Source organism: Drosophila miranda, chromosome 4 (genome assembly GCF_003369915.1).
Source record: "Drosophila miranda strain MSH22 chromosome 4, D.miranda_PacBio2.1, whole genome shotgun sequence".
NCBI classification, from domain to species: domain Eukaryota; kingdom Metazoa; phylum Arthropoda; class Insecta; order Diptera; family Drosophilidae; genus Drosophila; species Drosophila miranda.
The window spans coordinates 25,747,247-25,765,019 of NC_046677.1; the positions used below are offsets into that span (position 1 = coordinate 25,747,247).

The 17,773-nt window shown below is 43.6% G+C and overlaps 2 protein-coding genes and 1 long non-coding RNA gene across 6 annotated transcripts; 1 reads left to right on the forward strand and 2 right to left on the reverse strand.

The window, feature by feature from the left end:
• The first annotated feature begins 376 nt into the window (after positions 1–376).
• LOC108163052 lies at positions 377–10,205 on the forward strand. The gene is made up of 2 exons (XR_001775621.2): positions 377–1,803; positions 9,308–10,205. It is a non-coding gene; the product is annotated as an uncharacterized LOC108163052 (long non-coding RNA).
• On the reverse strand, positions 10,186–11,193 carry LOC108163051 (mitochondrial pyruvate carrier 2-like). Its single transcript, XM_017298123.2, has 3 exons — positions 10,680–11,193; positions 10,580–10,620; positions 10,186–10,525 (listed from the first exon to the last, which is right to left on the reverse strand). The coding sequence occupies exons 1-3, from the start codon at positions 10,783–10,785 to the stop codon at positions 10,250–10,252; spliced, it is 423 nt and encodes a 140-aa protein (XP_017153612.1). The 5' UTR covers positions 10,786–11,193; the 3' UTR covers positions 10,186–10,249.
• Positions 11,194–11,792: 599 nt separating this feature from the next.
• LOC108163049 (UPF0518 protein GA25918) lies at positions 11,793–17,706 on the reverse strand. 4 transcript variants are annotated; one of them, XM_017298120.2, is made up of 7 exons: positions 17,321–17,706; positions 16,241–17,117; positions 15,787–16,183; positions 14,399–15,458; positions 13,790–14,338; positions 13,179–13,217; positions 11,793–12,857 (listed from the first exon to the last, which is right to left on the reverse strand). In XM_017298120.2, the coding sequence occupies exons 2-7, from the start codon at positions 16,930–16,932 to the stop codon at positions 12,391–12,393; spliced, it is 3,204 nt and encodes a 1,067-aa protein (XP_017153609.1). In that variant the 5' UTR covers positions 16,933–17,117; positions 17,321–17,706; the 3' UTR covers positions 11,793–12,390. The 4 variants fall into 4 exon arrangements, with proteins under 4 accessions (XP_017153609.1, XP_017153608.1, XP_017153611.1 ...); XM_017298119.2 differs by having other exon boundaries at positions 14,399–15,482; XM_017298122.2 differs by lacking the exon at positions 13,179–13,217.
• Positions 17,707–17,773: the final 67 nt, after the last annotated feature.

Sequence of the window (17,773 nt, forward strand, 5' to 3'; positions counted from 1 at the left end):
CGAACATTTGCCGAAGAGGCGACCGAAGCCCAGACGAGCGCCAAAGTATACAAATTGGGGGTGTGCGGTGGGGGGTCGGGTGTGGGGGATCGTTTGTCCCGTTTGTGCGATTGTCGTACGCTTGGAGCGCAGCCAGTTGGAATTGCAAACGGCAAAGATGGGAGAGCACCGGAGAGGAGAGAGAGAGAGTGGGGCACAGATGAGTAGGGGTCTGTGAATGGGAGATGGGAGATGGGAAGTGGAAGCATTGGGTCTCTGACGATGACGACACAAAAAGCAGCGAGACGACTGCGACGACGACAACGGCAGAGACAGAGACAGAGAGAAGCAGCGTTCGAGGGCCTCTGGTGCGCTTTTTGGCAGCCCGTGCGAGCAGTCGTCAGTCAGTTGGCCAAGAAACTGGTAGCGTCTGGTGTTGCGAGCCAACAAAAGGCTGGCAGCCAACACCGGACCGGACCGGGGCTACACGGCCCCGGGACCGGGACGGACCCTTGGCCACCGGTTCTGACTGCGGATTGTGGACTGCCAATTGAGTTTGAGTTTGAGCGACGCGTAGCCAGCCAAGAAAAGTGGCCAACAACAACTGGCCCTTACCCCTGGCCATGGCACTGAGGACTGAGGTGGCCTAAGAAGACATCGCCACGCAGCCAGGATGTGGAGTGAAAGCAGAGCAGTGGCAGTGGCTGTGGCAGTGGCAGCAGCGTACTTTTTTGGCCGCTCTCGCCATTTGATTAGCCAACTCAAACATCAGGGCCAAGATCGAGCCAAACAACGGTTGATGGCCAATTGACAGCTCACACACAGATGAACACGCCGACCAGGCCCACACGCGATTGGACACACGGATGGGCCACGCTGGACCCCACCAACAGGATGCTCCTCCACGTCCGTCTCGACCATACAGCAATCATACAGAAATTACATCAATTAAAATAAGAAGAAGAAGAAGGAGGAGCATCATTCCGCAACACCAACAACCAGTTGCTGCTGTGGTGCAAAAGTGTGTGCAAAAGTGTGTGTGGAAATGTGTGCGTGTGGACTGACCAACTTGCGGTGCCAAAAAGAGTGCCAGAGAAGGAGGTGGCAGGATGATGGCAGCCCTGGCTCGGACCCAACCAACAACCAACAAAAACTGGAAGTGGAAGTGGCTGCAGAGGAACAACAACCAACCTTTGGCAATGTTGATTGTTTCATCGGACCAGGCTTAATGTAATGAATCGTCCTGGACCATCAGCACGTCAGCACGGAGCCAGGCAAACGCCAGCGAAACCTCAATGGATAAACATCATCCACAGAGAGGCACTTCAAAGAAAAAACCAATAAAAAATCAACAAAAAAATAAATTAAATAACGTTACAAACATTTCAACATAGTGAACGTAGTGCTTAAAACTCTATAAAGAATAATCGCATATAAATTATAAATTAACCACACATAAAATACTCAACCGAAAGCAATAACTTATATAGAATATGTACTTAATCCCCCAACAACTATAACTACGACGTTATTGAAACTTAACCAACATTTATAAATATGCAATAGAACAAAGAATACTCTTAAACTCTTAGTGAAATACATAATATAACCCTGGTTATATCGAATACGTGTTAATGACAAGCACTTGTAGAAAATTATTTGATCGATTTCGATCGAGCCTAAATTCAATCAGCGCGAGGCACTTGCACTGGTCTCGTCGAGCATAAGATGATGAAGCAGCACCGTTGGAACGAGTGGAGGAGGACGTAGTGAGGAGGAGTGGAAAATGGAGAACATCTGAGCGAGGAAGAGTGCCAGATAATGGTAAGTAAAAATCGGTAATGATAATAATGAGAGGTGCATATGGGAGTAAAGAGAGGATGCCAATAGACAGCTACAGAGGGTACACAACAGACTCGAGCTAACAGATTCATAATACAAATGAATCCAGAAAGTATCCAGAAAGTATCCAGAAACCTGGTGGACGACAAAGATGGGTAAAGTAATTCAGAGTTGAACTAAATAATATATCTACAGCCATCCCAATGAACTAATCGGATGGATAAAGGTGCTCTATTCAATAGGCAGATAAATTTCATATAAGAAAAAAATCTTTTTTTTATGGTATAAGCTTATGGAGGGACATCATACATACATATATAGTTGTATGATAGAAAACTACATAGTTAGATATAGACTTGATAGTATATGTAGATTATATTCACAAAGATTGGTGAGACTTGTACCAAAGGGAGGAAATGTCAACATCGGGAATTGCATAACAGCTAAACAAATTTTCAGAACTTAATGGTTTTTGGGAATTTCTAAACTCTAAGAAGTCGCAAAGAGTATAGTTTAAGAGTGGATAGTTTTAAATTAGGTTAGGAAATCCTTCTAAAGGAATATTTCAAGTTTAAAGTTACTTCAATTTAAATAAACCATTGGCACAATAAATTAATTATCGTACTAGAATATGTATTTAAATTTCATCCCAAAACAATTACTGATTTTTAAACAATGCTCTTCAAACGCTGCGGCTGTTACCCAAAGCTTGTGATAACCTTTAACCCGTCTCCCACCCGCCAAGACCAGCTGTTGCCACATGGTGATAATCGCCCGCCAAAAGAGTGAAGTCTCATCCTCCGAAAAAGCCCCAAAAAACCCGCAAAGGCAGAGCCACATCCTGGCGCCACATAAATAAGGCCGAGTGCAATGCAGAAATGACAACGAAAATGTTAAATGCGCCGTAGGGGGGCGTGCCCAGAGAAGAGTCATCCAACATCTAGTCAGACTCCCAGGCGAATTTACAGGCCTGGCCCAAAACTGTTAAAGACCTCTCCCACAACAAGGACGACTCATACTCTTAGACCAGCAGCCTGCTTCGATTTATATCACCGCCTTCCTTTATGGTTCAATGAACAGAGGCCAAGGATGAGTTATACGCGTGGGGAAGGGTCTCAGACTTAGCTCCAGACCCGCACCCATGACCACATTCCCTTCTCACAGATTGCCTTCAACATTTGCCGCAAGATGAAACGAAAATCATATATCAGAAATTAATCTTATAGATAGATTACTCTTTTATGACTGTGCAACCAAAAAAGAAAACACGCCAGAGTACATTGTACTTTGGACAATTAATTTTGGGCAAATATCTGTGTTTTGCCTGCCTTTGTAGTTTCTAATCGGTGCCATTAAATTTGATAGTTTTATGTTGAATTTTCAAAATTGTAAATTCCCAAATTTATGACTGTCTGCAGTGGGGAAGAACACAACAAGTTCCAACAATCAGAAAGTTGTACAAAAAGAGATTTACGAGCCATTAGAGCAATTAAAAATCTTTCAACCTCTCCTCCAGTTAATTGGCCAGAAAGAAGGGGATACTCTCACTCTCCCGCTCCAGAGGAGAGCCAAAAAATTAACACGAAATTTAATTGCCCAGGACTTAGAGCAGGACACTCCGGGCATTCCTTAATGTTTCCACATTAATTTTGTCTTCACTTGGTGTCAGTTCCTTCGTTCTGTCCTTCTGCTGGCAATGGTCGAACATTTTTTTGCAGTCCGTTGAAAAGGAATTTGTTGACACCAACAATGTTTCGGACATCCTGGCAAATAATTCTCTTTTTTCGGGGGCATCCATTTCTTTCACTCTACTTTTTTAGCGCTTTTTGCCCGGAAATTGGCAACTAAACCAAACGCAGCCAAGTCCAAGGCATTGTGTCCTTTCCCCTTGACTGGCTGCATATGTCCAGCCAACAAAAGGCTCTCTCTCTCTACGGCTCCTTATTCAGTCCCTTTATCTGTGTTTCCGCCAGAGATTGGGATTCAAATTCCGATTCCCATTTTGCATTTCGCTGTGCAATGAAAGGCTTGAAGATTTATGGCCTGCATCGATTTTATTGATGGCCCGCGAAGGATATTTTTAAACGCCAAGTCGAGCAATTAAAACTAATTGAATTGCCAGTGAGAAATGTTTGTCAAAGAACATTAAATACGAATTTCCAGCCAAAATTTAAGCTGTACGTCCTTTAGGCTCTACTCCTTCCTACTTTGTGACCGCTTCAGTTTTGTCCAACAGTCGAAACCCATAATTCTCAATGGCCTAGACAGGCGGCAAATAAAACAAACAAACAGATAAATCGCCAAATTATGATTTCAGTGGTGCTCCTCGTGGTCCTTCTGCAGTCATCAGAGCCGCCCAGAACTTTGTCTGCCTTTTGGTCCAGTGTTCAGCATCCAGCCAGTAATGATTTACTCTATTTGCATATTTTTGCACTTATAAAAATGCACAAACGATTTTTCATTTTCATTTTTCTTAAAACTTATTAGTGCGCCCGCTCTCGCTCGGCCATCCTTTGAACGGACGTTCTTCTTTCCATATTTTTTCCAAGTTTTTCAGTTTTTCTTCGCTTTTTTTATAATGATGGTCCAGGCCTTTGTTATTTATTTGTTATGCATTTGTGTCCGCAACTTTGTCCAGCACTGCGTATACGTTATGTGCCGCATTGTCGCAGTCCGCAATTGGCAGCGCCTACCAGTCTGAGAGAAAGCCTGCAGTCAGCAGCAGCAACCAGTCAACACTTACGAGATGTTCCATCTTCCAAGACAAGTTCCACGGGGGGTTTTTGGAGGCCTTCCTGAAAGGGTTGACTGACTGTACTCTTGCAGAGGGCACCCCAAGTTTGAAAATTGTCATCTGAATCACAATACTTATCTATCGCACAGCAGTCATAAATAAGTATCTATGCGGAGATTTATTTGTTTCTGCACATAATAATCATTTATTTACTGGACTGATTATAAAAACTTTTAAAAAAATTCCTCTTTTTATTCGAAGAAGATCTATATCATTCTCCTAGTTCTTTTGGTGGGAATTTCTTCAAAATGTTTTAAAAGTGTATCCCATCTTCGTTGTGCCTGCTCTCTATCCTTCTTCTTCCGCTCTTCCTTCCCTATTTTGATTCCTCTTCCTGTTTGGCACCATCACTGGGCCCTCTGCGCCTCTGGAAGCCAAATATCCCAACCAACATAAACATCAACAAACGTGGCCAGCAGTCGGCGTCTTCTGCTGCCAAGATTTTTGGCAGCGTTGGCAACGCATCCTGCGGAATGTGTGTGTGGGGGCAGGGGCGTGGCCAGGGGTCGCGTGTCTGGCAACGTATCGGGCTGGTGGCGCCTCTAACTTGGCAATCTCATTATGATTTTAATTGCTGACGCACATTTTTGACGAGTTGCCCAGTATTTTTATCTCACTCGGAGAACGTCATCGTTGCTGCTCGATTGTTGTTGAATTGGCCAAAAAAAATTCTTGGCCAGACTTTCGCTGGCACTTGCCAACAGGTGTCCAATTATCATTATGATTATTGTATGTTTATCACATATATACATATACTACAATATAAAACAAGATAATGACGTTTGATTGGCCTTTGGCAAGGCCGTTTTAGCCTGTCGGTTGGCCAAATGTCAACGTCTTGTAAAATTTATTGGCCAATATTCAAAGAATTTTTTGTTTTTGAATGTCTCCCTCTCAGTCTCTCTTTTTTTGTTTGGCTGTCTTGCCAGACAGTTAATATTCAAAGATTTGTCTGCCAATTTCCCGATTCAGTTTCCGAAACCGAATTTTCTGTATATCTTTCTATTGCTTTTCATTTTCAGTTTCTTTTGATTAACTTTCAGTTTTCTTCAGATTTCAAGGCGATCGCATTGCTGACAGTTGTGAAAGTTGTGACAGTGAAATCTTGTTCATTTCTTCTTTGAACATCACTCTTTTTTGGAGCATCCCACTCCCATTAGAGCTGTCCAGCTGGAGTCAATTAAAACCCATAGGAACAAAACAACTTAAGCGCGTTTTGTACACATAAATCCTCGCTGAAACGATTTTTCTGTGTTCTTCAAAACTATACAAAAAAAAAAAAAAATAATCATAGAAATGTTTTTTGCGCACAACTGGAGAATTATCTACGCAGAAAAGTTTTGAGTCAGTTTTTGGAAAAATAAAAGACTTTTATGGTCGATGTTTACAAAAAGATAATTCAGGAAATATATCTAGTTTTGGGATACAGTAAATAAATAATAATATATAAGAGAAAGGTTAAGTTATATAAAAGTTGTATCGATTGTATGAAGATCATTAAAACGAATGATATGTAAATGATTTTCAAAATCTTTAATTTTTGTATCTCTCTTTTATTGCATACAAATTGTTTTAGAATAACGATTTTATTTCTTTTGGGACCATTGGCAGCACTCTTACGCTCAAAATCCAATGGCTGCTTGGCAGTGCTGCCCCTCTGGCTAAATTCCTAGCTTATCGTGAAGACGTGAAGATTTAAATGCAAATTAAGTTTAAATGAACATAAGTTCCTTAGAAATTGAAACACGAAAGAATGTAAGAATGATATAATCAGTCTTATACCCAACAGAGCCCCGCAACCTTCATTTCATACCCTAGTATAACCCAATTAGGAGCCCGAATTCGTTGCTTGCATCATTATCAGATAAATAAACTGCACTCTTACTGTATCCCAAGGTTCATTTGTTTACCATGGGCACACACATGCACAGAAAACGTGCAAATTAACGAAAAAAATTCTAATTAAAGCTAAGAAAAACGAACACTAATTACAATTTGTGCCGCATCGCCCTATAGACTATAGACACAAAAACCACAGAGGCAGACAGATGGAGAGAAGCAACAAAAATCAGACCGAACGAACAGCACAGAGCCACACGAAATACATTTTCGATGAAGCAACTGAAATAGATTAAAACGAAAAACGAAATATACAACCAGATGCATTTGTATCTGTAAATGTATCTTTTGCAGTGGAAGTAGTATTAGTTGTGTCCACAAAAATAGACGCAGCGGCGACGCTTTCAACGCGTCTTTGCCCGCGTCAATTGCGCGTCATCGCAACTCAAAGATCCAAGAACACATAGAGAGCCAGTCTAAATACCTATTTATATATGGTATATAACACTGTTTCCCCTTGCCCCAGCACATTACCCCACCACCCGGAGCCATACATAAGGGCAGGCGACAGTTCTGCGCAATTTTCTCGGACTTTTCTTTTCGGCTCTTGACGGTTTTATCGCTTTTTGCGCCTTTCGCCTTCGTCTTCGATCTTCTTCGGGCCGCGCGTCAAGTGTGTCCGAAAATAGCAAGGTAAATGAAAAATTCTACACGGCGAAAGCGAGGAAAAATCAACCAAAATCAAGAAAATTCAAACAGAACAAAAAATTGAGGCAAAATTCAACCAACCAAAATGCCGACTTTCAGCTTCTAGAACAAACAAATAAAAGCGATTTTCCCTCGGAAAAACATTGAAAAACAACAACAACAGAAACGTGAAAATATCAGAAACAACAAAAACCCAAAAACAACAAAAGGAAAAACAATTTAGACAGCGAAATTTGTTTAAAACGTCAAAGATTTTTGTACTTTTTGCGCTGTCCGTGAGACACTACGATCTATATTATAAAGAAATCTGCGCTATTAATTCGTTCCGTCTGCTTTCTATAATAGAGGATTTTCTTAAGACAGAGGATATGTATTTGACATAATAAAAAAATTAATATCTAATTTTTCATACTATATAATGAATATATTCTTTTGGTCAGCCTCTTGGTGGAATTGGACTTAAACAGAATGGTAAAGTACATGAGATCATCTATGATGAGATCATTGGAATATATGTACGATACAAGCCTTTGAGGAGGCAACTAAAACCAAAACTCATAATCTCAAAAGACGCAGTATTCATTGCAAAACGATGGTTTATTCTGAAAGGACGTTAAGAATTGCTTTCTAATGAGGTCCCAAATACTTTCCAAAAAAAATATGAATATTAATATTATCCTTTGTTAATTGATGATAAGATTAACACAACGATTAATTCTTAGTTCCAAACAAATTCTCTTACATAATTCACATATTTACACACTTTAAATTATATACAATTTTCGGCCATGTTCAAGAATGAATAATGAATACGAAAACACCAAAGGCAAAAATAAATTCAGGCATAATTTATCATAATTTGGCAATGATTGGGCTCATAAATTGACTGAACCAAGTTCGAGCAGCTGCTTCAAAGGCAATTAAGACCAAGTGTGGTCCTAGCCCTACCCCAATATCTGTGCCCCTTATAGAACCATATACTGGAGCAGCTCCGATAGCCATAATTCAATTAACACTTGCACGAATAATGAGAGAGAGAGAGAGAGAGAGAGAGGAGTAAAACTCGGTATTTTCTGGAATGAGTAACATTTGTGGTAGGCCGCAATTGGCAGCTGTTCAATAGCACAATTCTGTGACGTCGAGACCATCGACCTTACCTCAGGCAATGCGAGAACTCTCCCGAAGTCATCCAGCGATTAAGAGGATAATGATGATGATGATGACGATGAGGGTGAGACTCTCAGGCTGATTTCGATTCCATTCCGATGCTGATCGAAGCAGACAGTGGGTCTGGCCGGCATCTCGAAAACTTATTGGCAAAACTCCATGATCATAAATTATGTCAGCTTTTCGTTTGTTTACGCATCAGGCGTTGGCAGGGCCCCATCGGCAGGTGGCGCTTTAATTACATTGTAGGAATTCTCAGAATGGGGAAGGCATGGGGAATCCCCTTTGAGCGAGCCGCTTGCCAAGATTCTGCATTACGCAATAAAGTTCATTGCCATCCCGCCATCTCTCAGATTCTTTCTTTCTTTCATTTCAATTTTTTTTTTCTATTTGGTTTTTTTGGAAGCGAGCGTGAGAAAAAATTCTAGTCAAGATTTTGGCAAGCTACCATCTTGGCAGAGGCCCATTACCCATTCCACCATCACCACCAACACCAACACTAACACCACGGTGGCACAGTGGCCTAGGTCTATAAAAACGTGAGTTAAGAATAGATGATGGAGGGATACGCAAAGGAACCTGATGTTAGCTGACACTGAAATTAGAGATAAGAGATAAGAAGATGAGATATGTAAGTATCTTCATAAAGGGCTCACAATTTATATGGATATATAAAAGGATTAGAGAGCACAGTGTCCAAAAGGATGATGTTGCAGATACTGAAACCAGTCCGTTTCATTTATATATACTCATATATATAGGAAGATTTTGTGTGCTAGAACTCTAAATAAGTACGAGTGTATCCAGTAAATGGGATATGACTTCTCTGGAATGGAAATCTCTGATAGTTTCTGTTGAAAACTTTCCCTGCTCCACTGTACTCTCCTAACGGGTGTCGAAAATTGATGACGTATCTTGTGCCTGGCAGTGGCAGCCCCAACTAATGTTTACCATTTCTCTTCATATATCTCGTTGCAGCGACTAGTAGGCCCAAAGGAAACCTCGTTGGCCAATTGGGGTGGAGACAGACCCAGGCAGAGAGCCAAACTGAAACTATCGGAGGCCTGACCAACCAATGGCAGTTCAGTACGGAATCGAAGCCTAGTGCAGAGGGGGACCACGGGAAGGGGAAAGCACCAGGCCAGGACAATGCGGCGCGCAATGCATTTGGCAACATGTCAAGCAGTCCAGGAAGGAGCACACTCACTCACACGCTCTACGGGGATTGGTGCAAGTCGTCCAAGTAATTCTCTGGCCTGCCTCGCTCACATGCGCATGGAAAGTTCTTTAAGTAATTTATCAACCATACGCCTGTTGGCCAGGCACCGAGTCCTTGCCGCCACGTCCGTGCCAGTGTGTGTGTGTGTGAGTGTGCCGAGGGCCACGAGGTTTGCCAACTGCATTGCAGGCCCGTTGCGATTTAACTTGTGCCCGTGGCGAGCCCCGACCCGAGGACTCCCACCCATCCATCCCCAACACAAACGATGAGTCCTTTGCAAGCAGCGCATTGGCTGCAGGACGACTGGCGACAGGACGACCAATCGCAGCACCGCTTGTGCGCACTATCCCGGCCGCCCTGCAGGCCCCCCGGCACGAGTCACGGGACCAGGACCAGTCAGAGGACTCAAGCTGATTGCACTATCCAACTTTTAAACGATATACTTAGTTACATATTACATAATATATGTAGTTCTTTAGTCGTAAGTCACATGCCCAAGCCTACGCCCCCGAAACACCATCTGCACGGGGGGCGTGAAAAATTAGTTTATGTATATCTTAGAGTTTCAAGCAACATATATAAAAATAATGAAGATTTCAAGAATGCGTAAGAAAAAAAGGAATAAAACCGGTAAAGCTCCAGAGCGGCAAACCAAAAGTGATTATGTTTTATTTATCATCAGTATTGTGGCGTTACAGATCTCACCAATCATCGCCCGACCAAATGGGATAGTACGGGTGCTTGAAGACAGTATTCCGGGCCTTTTCGTTGCGCCACCTCAGATGCTTAACTACCAAAAACGACTGGATGAAGAAGACAGCCATATTGACGGCCAGCAGGCTGTAATTCTTTGGTATAATAACCACTGAGTAGCGGGACCAGATCAAGCCAGTTGCCGCCAGGGAGCCGCATTGATTCAGCGAAATATTCTGAGCCGGGCGACTCAAAGTGTCGCCTAGTCCAGCCGCAACTAGGCTCTAAATGGACACAGTTTAGATGGTATTCAGACTTCGGTGTCGATTAATACTTACCCACTTAAAAAACGGGGCCCAGAAGAAGACAGTTTTCGGCCCTAAAGAACGCATTATAGATCGTTTATGGATCGTTTACAGCACGAGATCGACGACTCACCTGCTGGTGACTGCCACAGCGGCTGAGCTGCTTGGGGCACAATCTTGTCTACGCTGAGAATGATAGCATTATACAATTTAGACATCGGTCCCGTGCCTTTGGACATGATGGTGATGATCAAAAACTACGAAATGTTACAAATTTGAATTTTCTTAAAGGCTGAAATTTAGAGTCTTAGATTTGTGACAGAAATGAAAATGTTCCAACATTTTTGAAGGGTACAAATTTGATGATGGGAATCGTTTTGAACCGTTTGCCACAGTAGAGAGATCTGCAGAGCCTCTTCGCATGGTCTCTATTCATTTAAATACACCTTGTCCCTGGACCCTCTCACATTTGAAATTTCCCCTTTCTCAGTAAACGAAAAGTTTAATTTATTTTTTGTTTGAAAGTTGCAAGATGATACAAAAACTGCGTAAATTCCTAAAACCGGAGCTGGAACCGGAACAGACTCAAGATGTTGCAGAGGATTTTGAAATTTTTTCGCCCGGCTGAGCCGATGCATCCACCAGCCAGCCTTGAATTCTATGAGGATCGTGGCATATAACGGTGATAGTACTCAACTTTGACATTTAAATCAAATTCATACTATTTACATACTATATTTTGAAATATGATTCAAAAATAACCATGTCCGACTGCCAAATAATTTTTGCAAATAAATGCATGATAAACTGCGGTCCATCGACGGATGATTCCTGTTCAGTGCATAACTTTAGAGAAACTTAAAGAATAAAAGAAAACCAATTAAAGAAGAATATTGAAATTCCAATAAGGAACAAGCTGTGGCTGATATTCCGACTGAAAGATAGCACGTTAATGGCATATCCGATTGTTATTTCAAGGATATTGGACTAATCCACCACTAGGTCAAAATGAACACAGTATATATAAATCTGAGTCCTGTTAAGCTCATCCGTCGGTTCCGCATATAACCTGGGATTAGTCTTAGTTTTTCTGGGCCTGTTTCAGTTTATTCTTCGAGCGCCCTTTTTAAATATGTAACTCATTAAGCATTGGTTCATTACCTTAAGTCTTTTCGCCACTCGTTACTACCGTGTGTAGGTTGGCAATGGTAAGTAAATTTCAAACGAAAGAGTTCCAACAAGATCGTGGATTTGAATGGCCATTCACTATTTATATTGCTCAAAAACGTATTTATATGTATCATATCATGAATGTATGTATGTGCATTAGCTTGGACCGATTTAATAATTTTAAGTTGACTCTAAAACGTAAGCTTTTGATCTCGCAGTTGTATGTATATTATGTTGTATGTATGTACATAGTAAAAGCATAAAATATATGTATATATATATTGCAAAAATACATATGTGTTGTTCATGGTATGTGTAGTACATAATTCTCTCTATAAAGGTTGTATATATTGCATATTAATGTTAATTAGAATAATCGCTTAGATCTGAACACTTAAGAATCCTCCGTCCTATCAGGATTTTACAACTTTAATCCTAATCATATCTGGTTAACGCGTGTCAGTGTGCAAAAATTTTTCGTTAAAATGGGTTTTTTTTAAAGATATACATACAATATTTAGGATAAAAACAATACCATATCGATAACTTAACAGTTGAAAAATAAAAGTTTCGTAAAAGTAGACGATTGAAATAAATAAAGGCCAACAAATCCGTAAAATATTGTGTACATGCGTCTCATATGTATCCGATCAGAAAGGCCCTCTGCGGTAATGTCAAAGCAGTTGATCGGTGACCAGCACAACGCTCTGCTCCTGCGCAATAGCCGCCAGCTCTTTGAGCCACTCATCCAGGAGGACAGCGCACAGAGCCACGTCTCTGGTGCGCTCCGTGCCGCTTGTGCTGGCGATAATACCCATGGAGGCTACCGAATCAAGAGAAGCTGGCTCTGAGTTGAAGCTGCCTGTCTGTGGGCCACCATCGAGTCCGTGCAATGTGCTCGACGAATACGTTGTGGTGTTCGAGTGGGCGGAGAGAGTTTGCGTCGATCCCCCAATGCTGTTGCTGCTGTTTCCATTAGCTGTCGTCGCTGTGCCTGTTGATCGTGCTGCTGCTGCTCCCGACTGCGGGTTGGTGCTCAGGCTGGTCTCACAGGTGCCAGTGCCAGTGCTAGAGAATGGCTGCGATTGCCCACCAGAGCCAGAGTTGTTGTTATTGTTCCCCACCAACGTTGAGGCAGCTCCTAAAAGAACAGCATCAGGATTAGCAAGAGTTCATGGCGATGCTGAGACCTTCGGTAGGTTAATTTCAACAAAATATACAACGGCAACCAAAGGCTAAATGGGTTTACACAAATGTTTCTATTTTTCTAAAATTTGTTTATTTTAGTGGGTTGGAGGGGGGATAGCATTTTATGTACAAAGCTCTACAGGCTACAGGAGAAAATCTACGGAATAAATTTTTAGCAAGACTATGATACGATTTTTTATTATTTTTGTTTTAGTTTGGGTAACGTTTTAGTTAAAAAACTTTAAATTCTTTTTATCAAGCGTGAAATATTTACCGGTGAAGAATGCGTAAATTTGTGATAAGCCAGATGAAGCTAAGATTTGTTTGGATTTTGTTTTTTGATTGTTGTACGAGTATCAATAAAAAAAGTAAATAAAAGAAATCAATTAATTAACAACGACGCCTGCAGGCATTTTACAAGATGTGTGTGAATGGACATGTGTGTGATAAACCAGAGAGAGAGATAGAGAGCCCTGCATGAGTGTCATCTAAGAGGATTCAAGTGTTTACGATGTAACCCAGCAACACAAAGAACGAGCATTTTACGGAGTATTTGATCTGATTCCGAGAGTTGTCTCGGGTTGAGTCACGCTTTTGACTAGTATGTATTATCATTTGCGATCGTTTCGAACTCCCTTCACGAAAATTGTATGATAGCTTCGATTCACACTAGTTTCTTGGTCCACTGTGTGGGCTCATGCAGGGCTCTAATCTGTGTGATGTGATGTGTGTGTGTGTGTTTGTGATTATAAAGACCCGAAACCAACTTTCTTCCAACATCCAACGCTGCATATTTGTTTTTTTGTATAGTTGGTGAGTTCTTGTTTCATTGAAAAGAAAATGTGCAGAAATTATGCAGAAAACACTGCTTTCCTGACTACTCACCGGCAGAGGAGGGGGGATTAGGTGTGGATCTTCTGCTAAACATGCTGCTGATCGATTTGCTGATGCTCTTCCGTTTGTTATCACTCCGCTTGAACGGATCGTAGGCGCTGGTTTGTGTGGCCTGCACGGGCGTGGCAGCCGACAGTGTCGCATAGGCGGTACGCTGCTGTCCTTGCTGCTGCTGCTGCTGGGAGAGCGTCGTTTGCGGCTGCTGATGATGATGCAGGGGAGAGTTCTCGTTACCCTTGCGGGCATTCACCAGACGAAATTCGCGATCAATCAGTGACGAGCGTGCCACATCGATTATCTCCAAAGAATCCTCGGTCACTGGCAGTTCGGCATCGATCTGTTGCTTTAAAATGCGCAACACCTGATGGAAGGAGGGCGTGTCCGAGGTGATGGCGATGTCAGAGCGTAGCAGCAGCGAGTGGATCAGCGGCAGTGGATACCAGGCCAGGCGAGTGATCAGCCCAGTCAGGTGTAAATTCACATACAAAGAGTTGCTCGTAAAGGTTTGCAGTTTTCCCCAGATGGCATTGAGAAAGGGACCTGCAAGAGATCAACAAAATATATGTAGTAATTGCGATTGGCATTCCTCTCAATCCTTACCTAAGCTTACGGTGCCCTGCGCAAACAAATCCTCTGAGAAATCCAAATCTGTAAGCAGCAGCTCGTTGCGATTGGTGTGCGAGATGCGCCAAGCTTCCCCTCGTCTGCCTGCCGCCGCTCCTCCTCCTCCACCCATTCCACTGCTGATGCTGCTGCTATTGTGCTCGAGATCCGCCTCACTGGCCGTTGTTGTTGTTGTTGTCACAGTGAGGTCAGTGGCATCGCTCTCTTCGTCGGCAGGCCGCCACTTGAATGATTCATAGCCACTGGACTCGCCAATCGACTGCAGACTATCTAGCTGTTTCTCTCCCGCCGATTCACTGGCTATGGCGGGTGGGCCACCTCCAAACTCGCTGAAGAACTGTCTGGCCAGCTCCAAGGCGTGCGCATGGACACGTGCTTGTCCGTAGCGGGGCCATTTCTGATAGCGATAGCTGTTCGCCCACTTGAGGCAATCCCGCTGGCACTGGGCTATCCGCCAGTGAGCCTCGAACAGATATGCCTGGAGATTGGCATACAAACTGTCGCCGGTGTGGAGGCCATAGTAGTTCCAGTTGGCTCCAATTGTCTTGCTCATGACTGGCGAGGGCAGGCTGGGCCATGCCAGTGGCTGAATTGGCTGCTCTCCAGTTGCTCCAGACGGTGGCTGCTGCTCGTGGACGCTCTTCGGCCTGGCCAGGTCACGAGCACGCTTCAGGACATCCGGTGAGAGTTCCAGAAAAAAATCGCTGCTGTTCAGATACGGATCGATCTTGTTGATCTTGTGACGGTGCGAGATGGGCACATGCTTCCCCGGCAGCATGAATTTGAGCAACAGTTCCAGCATCAGATCCTCGCAGTGGAGGCCCAGCAGGGTGTCGAACAGGGCCATCGTCACCATGCAGAGATTGGCATCTGGGGAGTTGAGACGCTCGACCAACGAGTCCAGTATCCGTTCGCCATCGAACTTCTCCGTGTCCAGGAGAAATTTGACAAAGGCTCGCAGCAGACCGGGCTCCGTAATGGAGCGCAGTATTAGATCCAGATACGACATGGCCGAGATTTGTGAGTCGATGTTCGTCTGAAAATGTTTGCCCTTCAGTGTCTGCGAAAAGGGAGGCGCAAAAAGTTGTTTCGAGATTTCGAGGTGTGTGTTTGTTTGTGTGTGTATTTAAGATAAGGCACAACAAAAAAAATAGAAAACACACAAAAGAAATTGCAAGATCAAGCAGCATTCTTTCGTCCTTCAGACAGACAGAAAGAAGAGCACATGAAAAAGCATCGAAATGATAGAAAAACAGAACAGAGAACAGGACACAAAATGATACGCTTGCAACCAACACCACAGAAATGCATCGAAGACAAGTTTTGCACGTAAAAGGAGACAAGAGACGTGACGCGAGTCTCACCTGTAGTACGGCTGGCCCCAGCACGGGCACAATGAATCCCTGGTACATAAAGTCCAGCAGCTGTTGCTTGATCATCTCGTGGGCCACCTGCACCACAGCATTGCAAAACTCAAGGGCATTCATGAACAATGTGAGCTCTGGTATCTCCGTCACATCATCCGGCGTGATACGATGCCAGTCGATTGAACTGATCTCAATGCTGTTGGGCAGCCGCGAGTAGAGTCCACCCAGTCCGGTCACCAGCAGCGGACAGATGGATGAGTATTGTGCTATGTAGGTGCCAATGTTGGAGTTCTTCTGCGAGAGGGCCATGCAAAGGAGCAGAGCATCGCGTGCCTGATGGCCAAGACTTCCCTCCCGATGCACATACGGGATGAGCAGCGAAAAAATTATGAAACTAAAGGCGGTTCAACTTGAATTACTGAATCTCGAATGCTATTGCTCTACTACTCACTTGGTGGTAGTTCCACTTTTGGGGGGCGGCACGTTGCCATTTTGTATCTGTTCCTGGACTTGCGTCTGTGCGGAAAAAAAGAACAGATCCAGCAGATGGACATTCTGCATGAGTACGACGCACAGCTGGTTCAACAAGATGACCAGTCGCTTCTCCAGATCGGGCGGAAAGATCTCACCCTGACTGGAGGCCAGTATCTTGAGCAGTGGTCTCAGGAAGGGCTCATGGCAGAGCAGCTGATGCCGTGAGTGGCTCACGAGCAGCTCGTACAGCTTCAGCTGCTCCAGCCTCACCGCATTTGCATAGCGGCCCGTTGTACAGGCCCATTCGTACAGCTTATCCAACAGATTCTCACTGAGCAGGTACTCCAGGCAGGGGGCTGCCGGCGCAGCACTTGCGTCCGTCGAGGGTAAAGACACTTTGTTGCAATGATGCAGCTCCACTAGCAACAGCGTGACCATATAGTCGAGATGCGAGACCACCCCTAATACATCGTCATGGGTGGGCGGGGCATAGTGCTGGATGATGTCGTAGGCCTGCTGCCAATGCTTGCAGAAACTGTCGTAGCAGGCCCGCGGATCGCAGTCGGTGGCTGCATCTATGGGTCTCTGGCGGAGGCTGCCCGTGGAAGAGTGTCCGGTTGAGACCCCGCCACCGCTCTGACGCAGCGGACTAGACCGCAGCCAGCTCATTTCGGTCTATGTACAGCGCAGAGATTGTTGGTTTGGTTTCTTTTTCAGCGTCGTCTTTTACTGATAACTGCCTCGTCTGTGTGTGCGCATTAATTTGGCATGTATTTGTAAGTATATTATCGCAGTTTTGTGCTTTTGTCCGGGTAGGGTATGTTTGTGTGAGTATTCTCGTAAATAATTAAAAGCTGAAAAAATACATAAAGTTAACGAATATCCGCCTCATCAATGACTGTGACGTGCATCGCCCCACTAGCAAAAAGAACAACAAGTGCAAGCCTATGACATAGTTATGGCATGTGTGTATGCATGTATGTATGTGTGTCTGTGTACGTATTTGGACAGGCAATCCCCTCTAATTGTTGTTAGTGCTGTGCTGCTGCTCACTCACCTGATGAATTGGTATTTGTTCGTTGTTGGCGTCGTCGTCGTCGTCATCGTCTTGGTTGCTGCCTACTGCTCATCGCGTTTCTGTTTCTTTGCTGCATTTCTCTATTTTCTGCGCGCCACTACATTGACAACATTTGCAGAGCTTTTTTGGCACCTTGGGCAATTACAATTAAGTTTTTTTTGTACAACACGACGACAGCAGCGCGTAATCGAATGCGCCTCCGTCCTTGTCTGCCACTTGCTGGCGAAAAAACGTGCAGTGTGCTATATGGTTAAGTCCGCATTTTAACTGTTTTTAGGGGGTTTTTCGTGCAAATTTGCGTAAATATTTACAAAATGTATCTGCACGGAAATAGAAACAGTGTGACCGCGACTTATCGACAAAATATGCCGTCCAACACTCAGAAATATACCGAAACATACCGTCTCATTTTAAAAATATACCGTAAATATA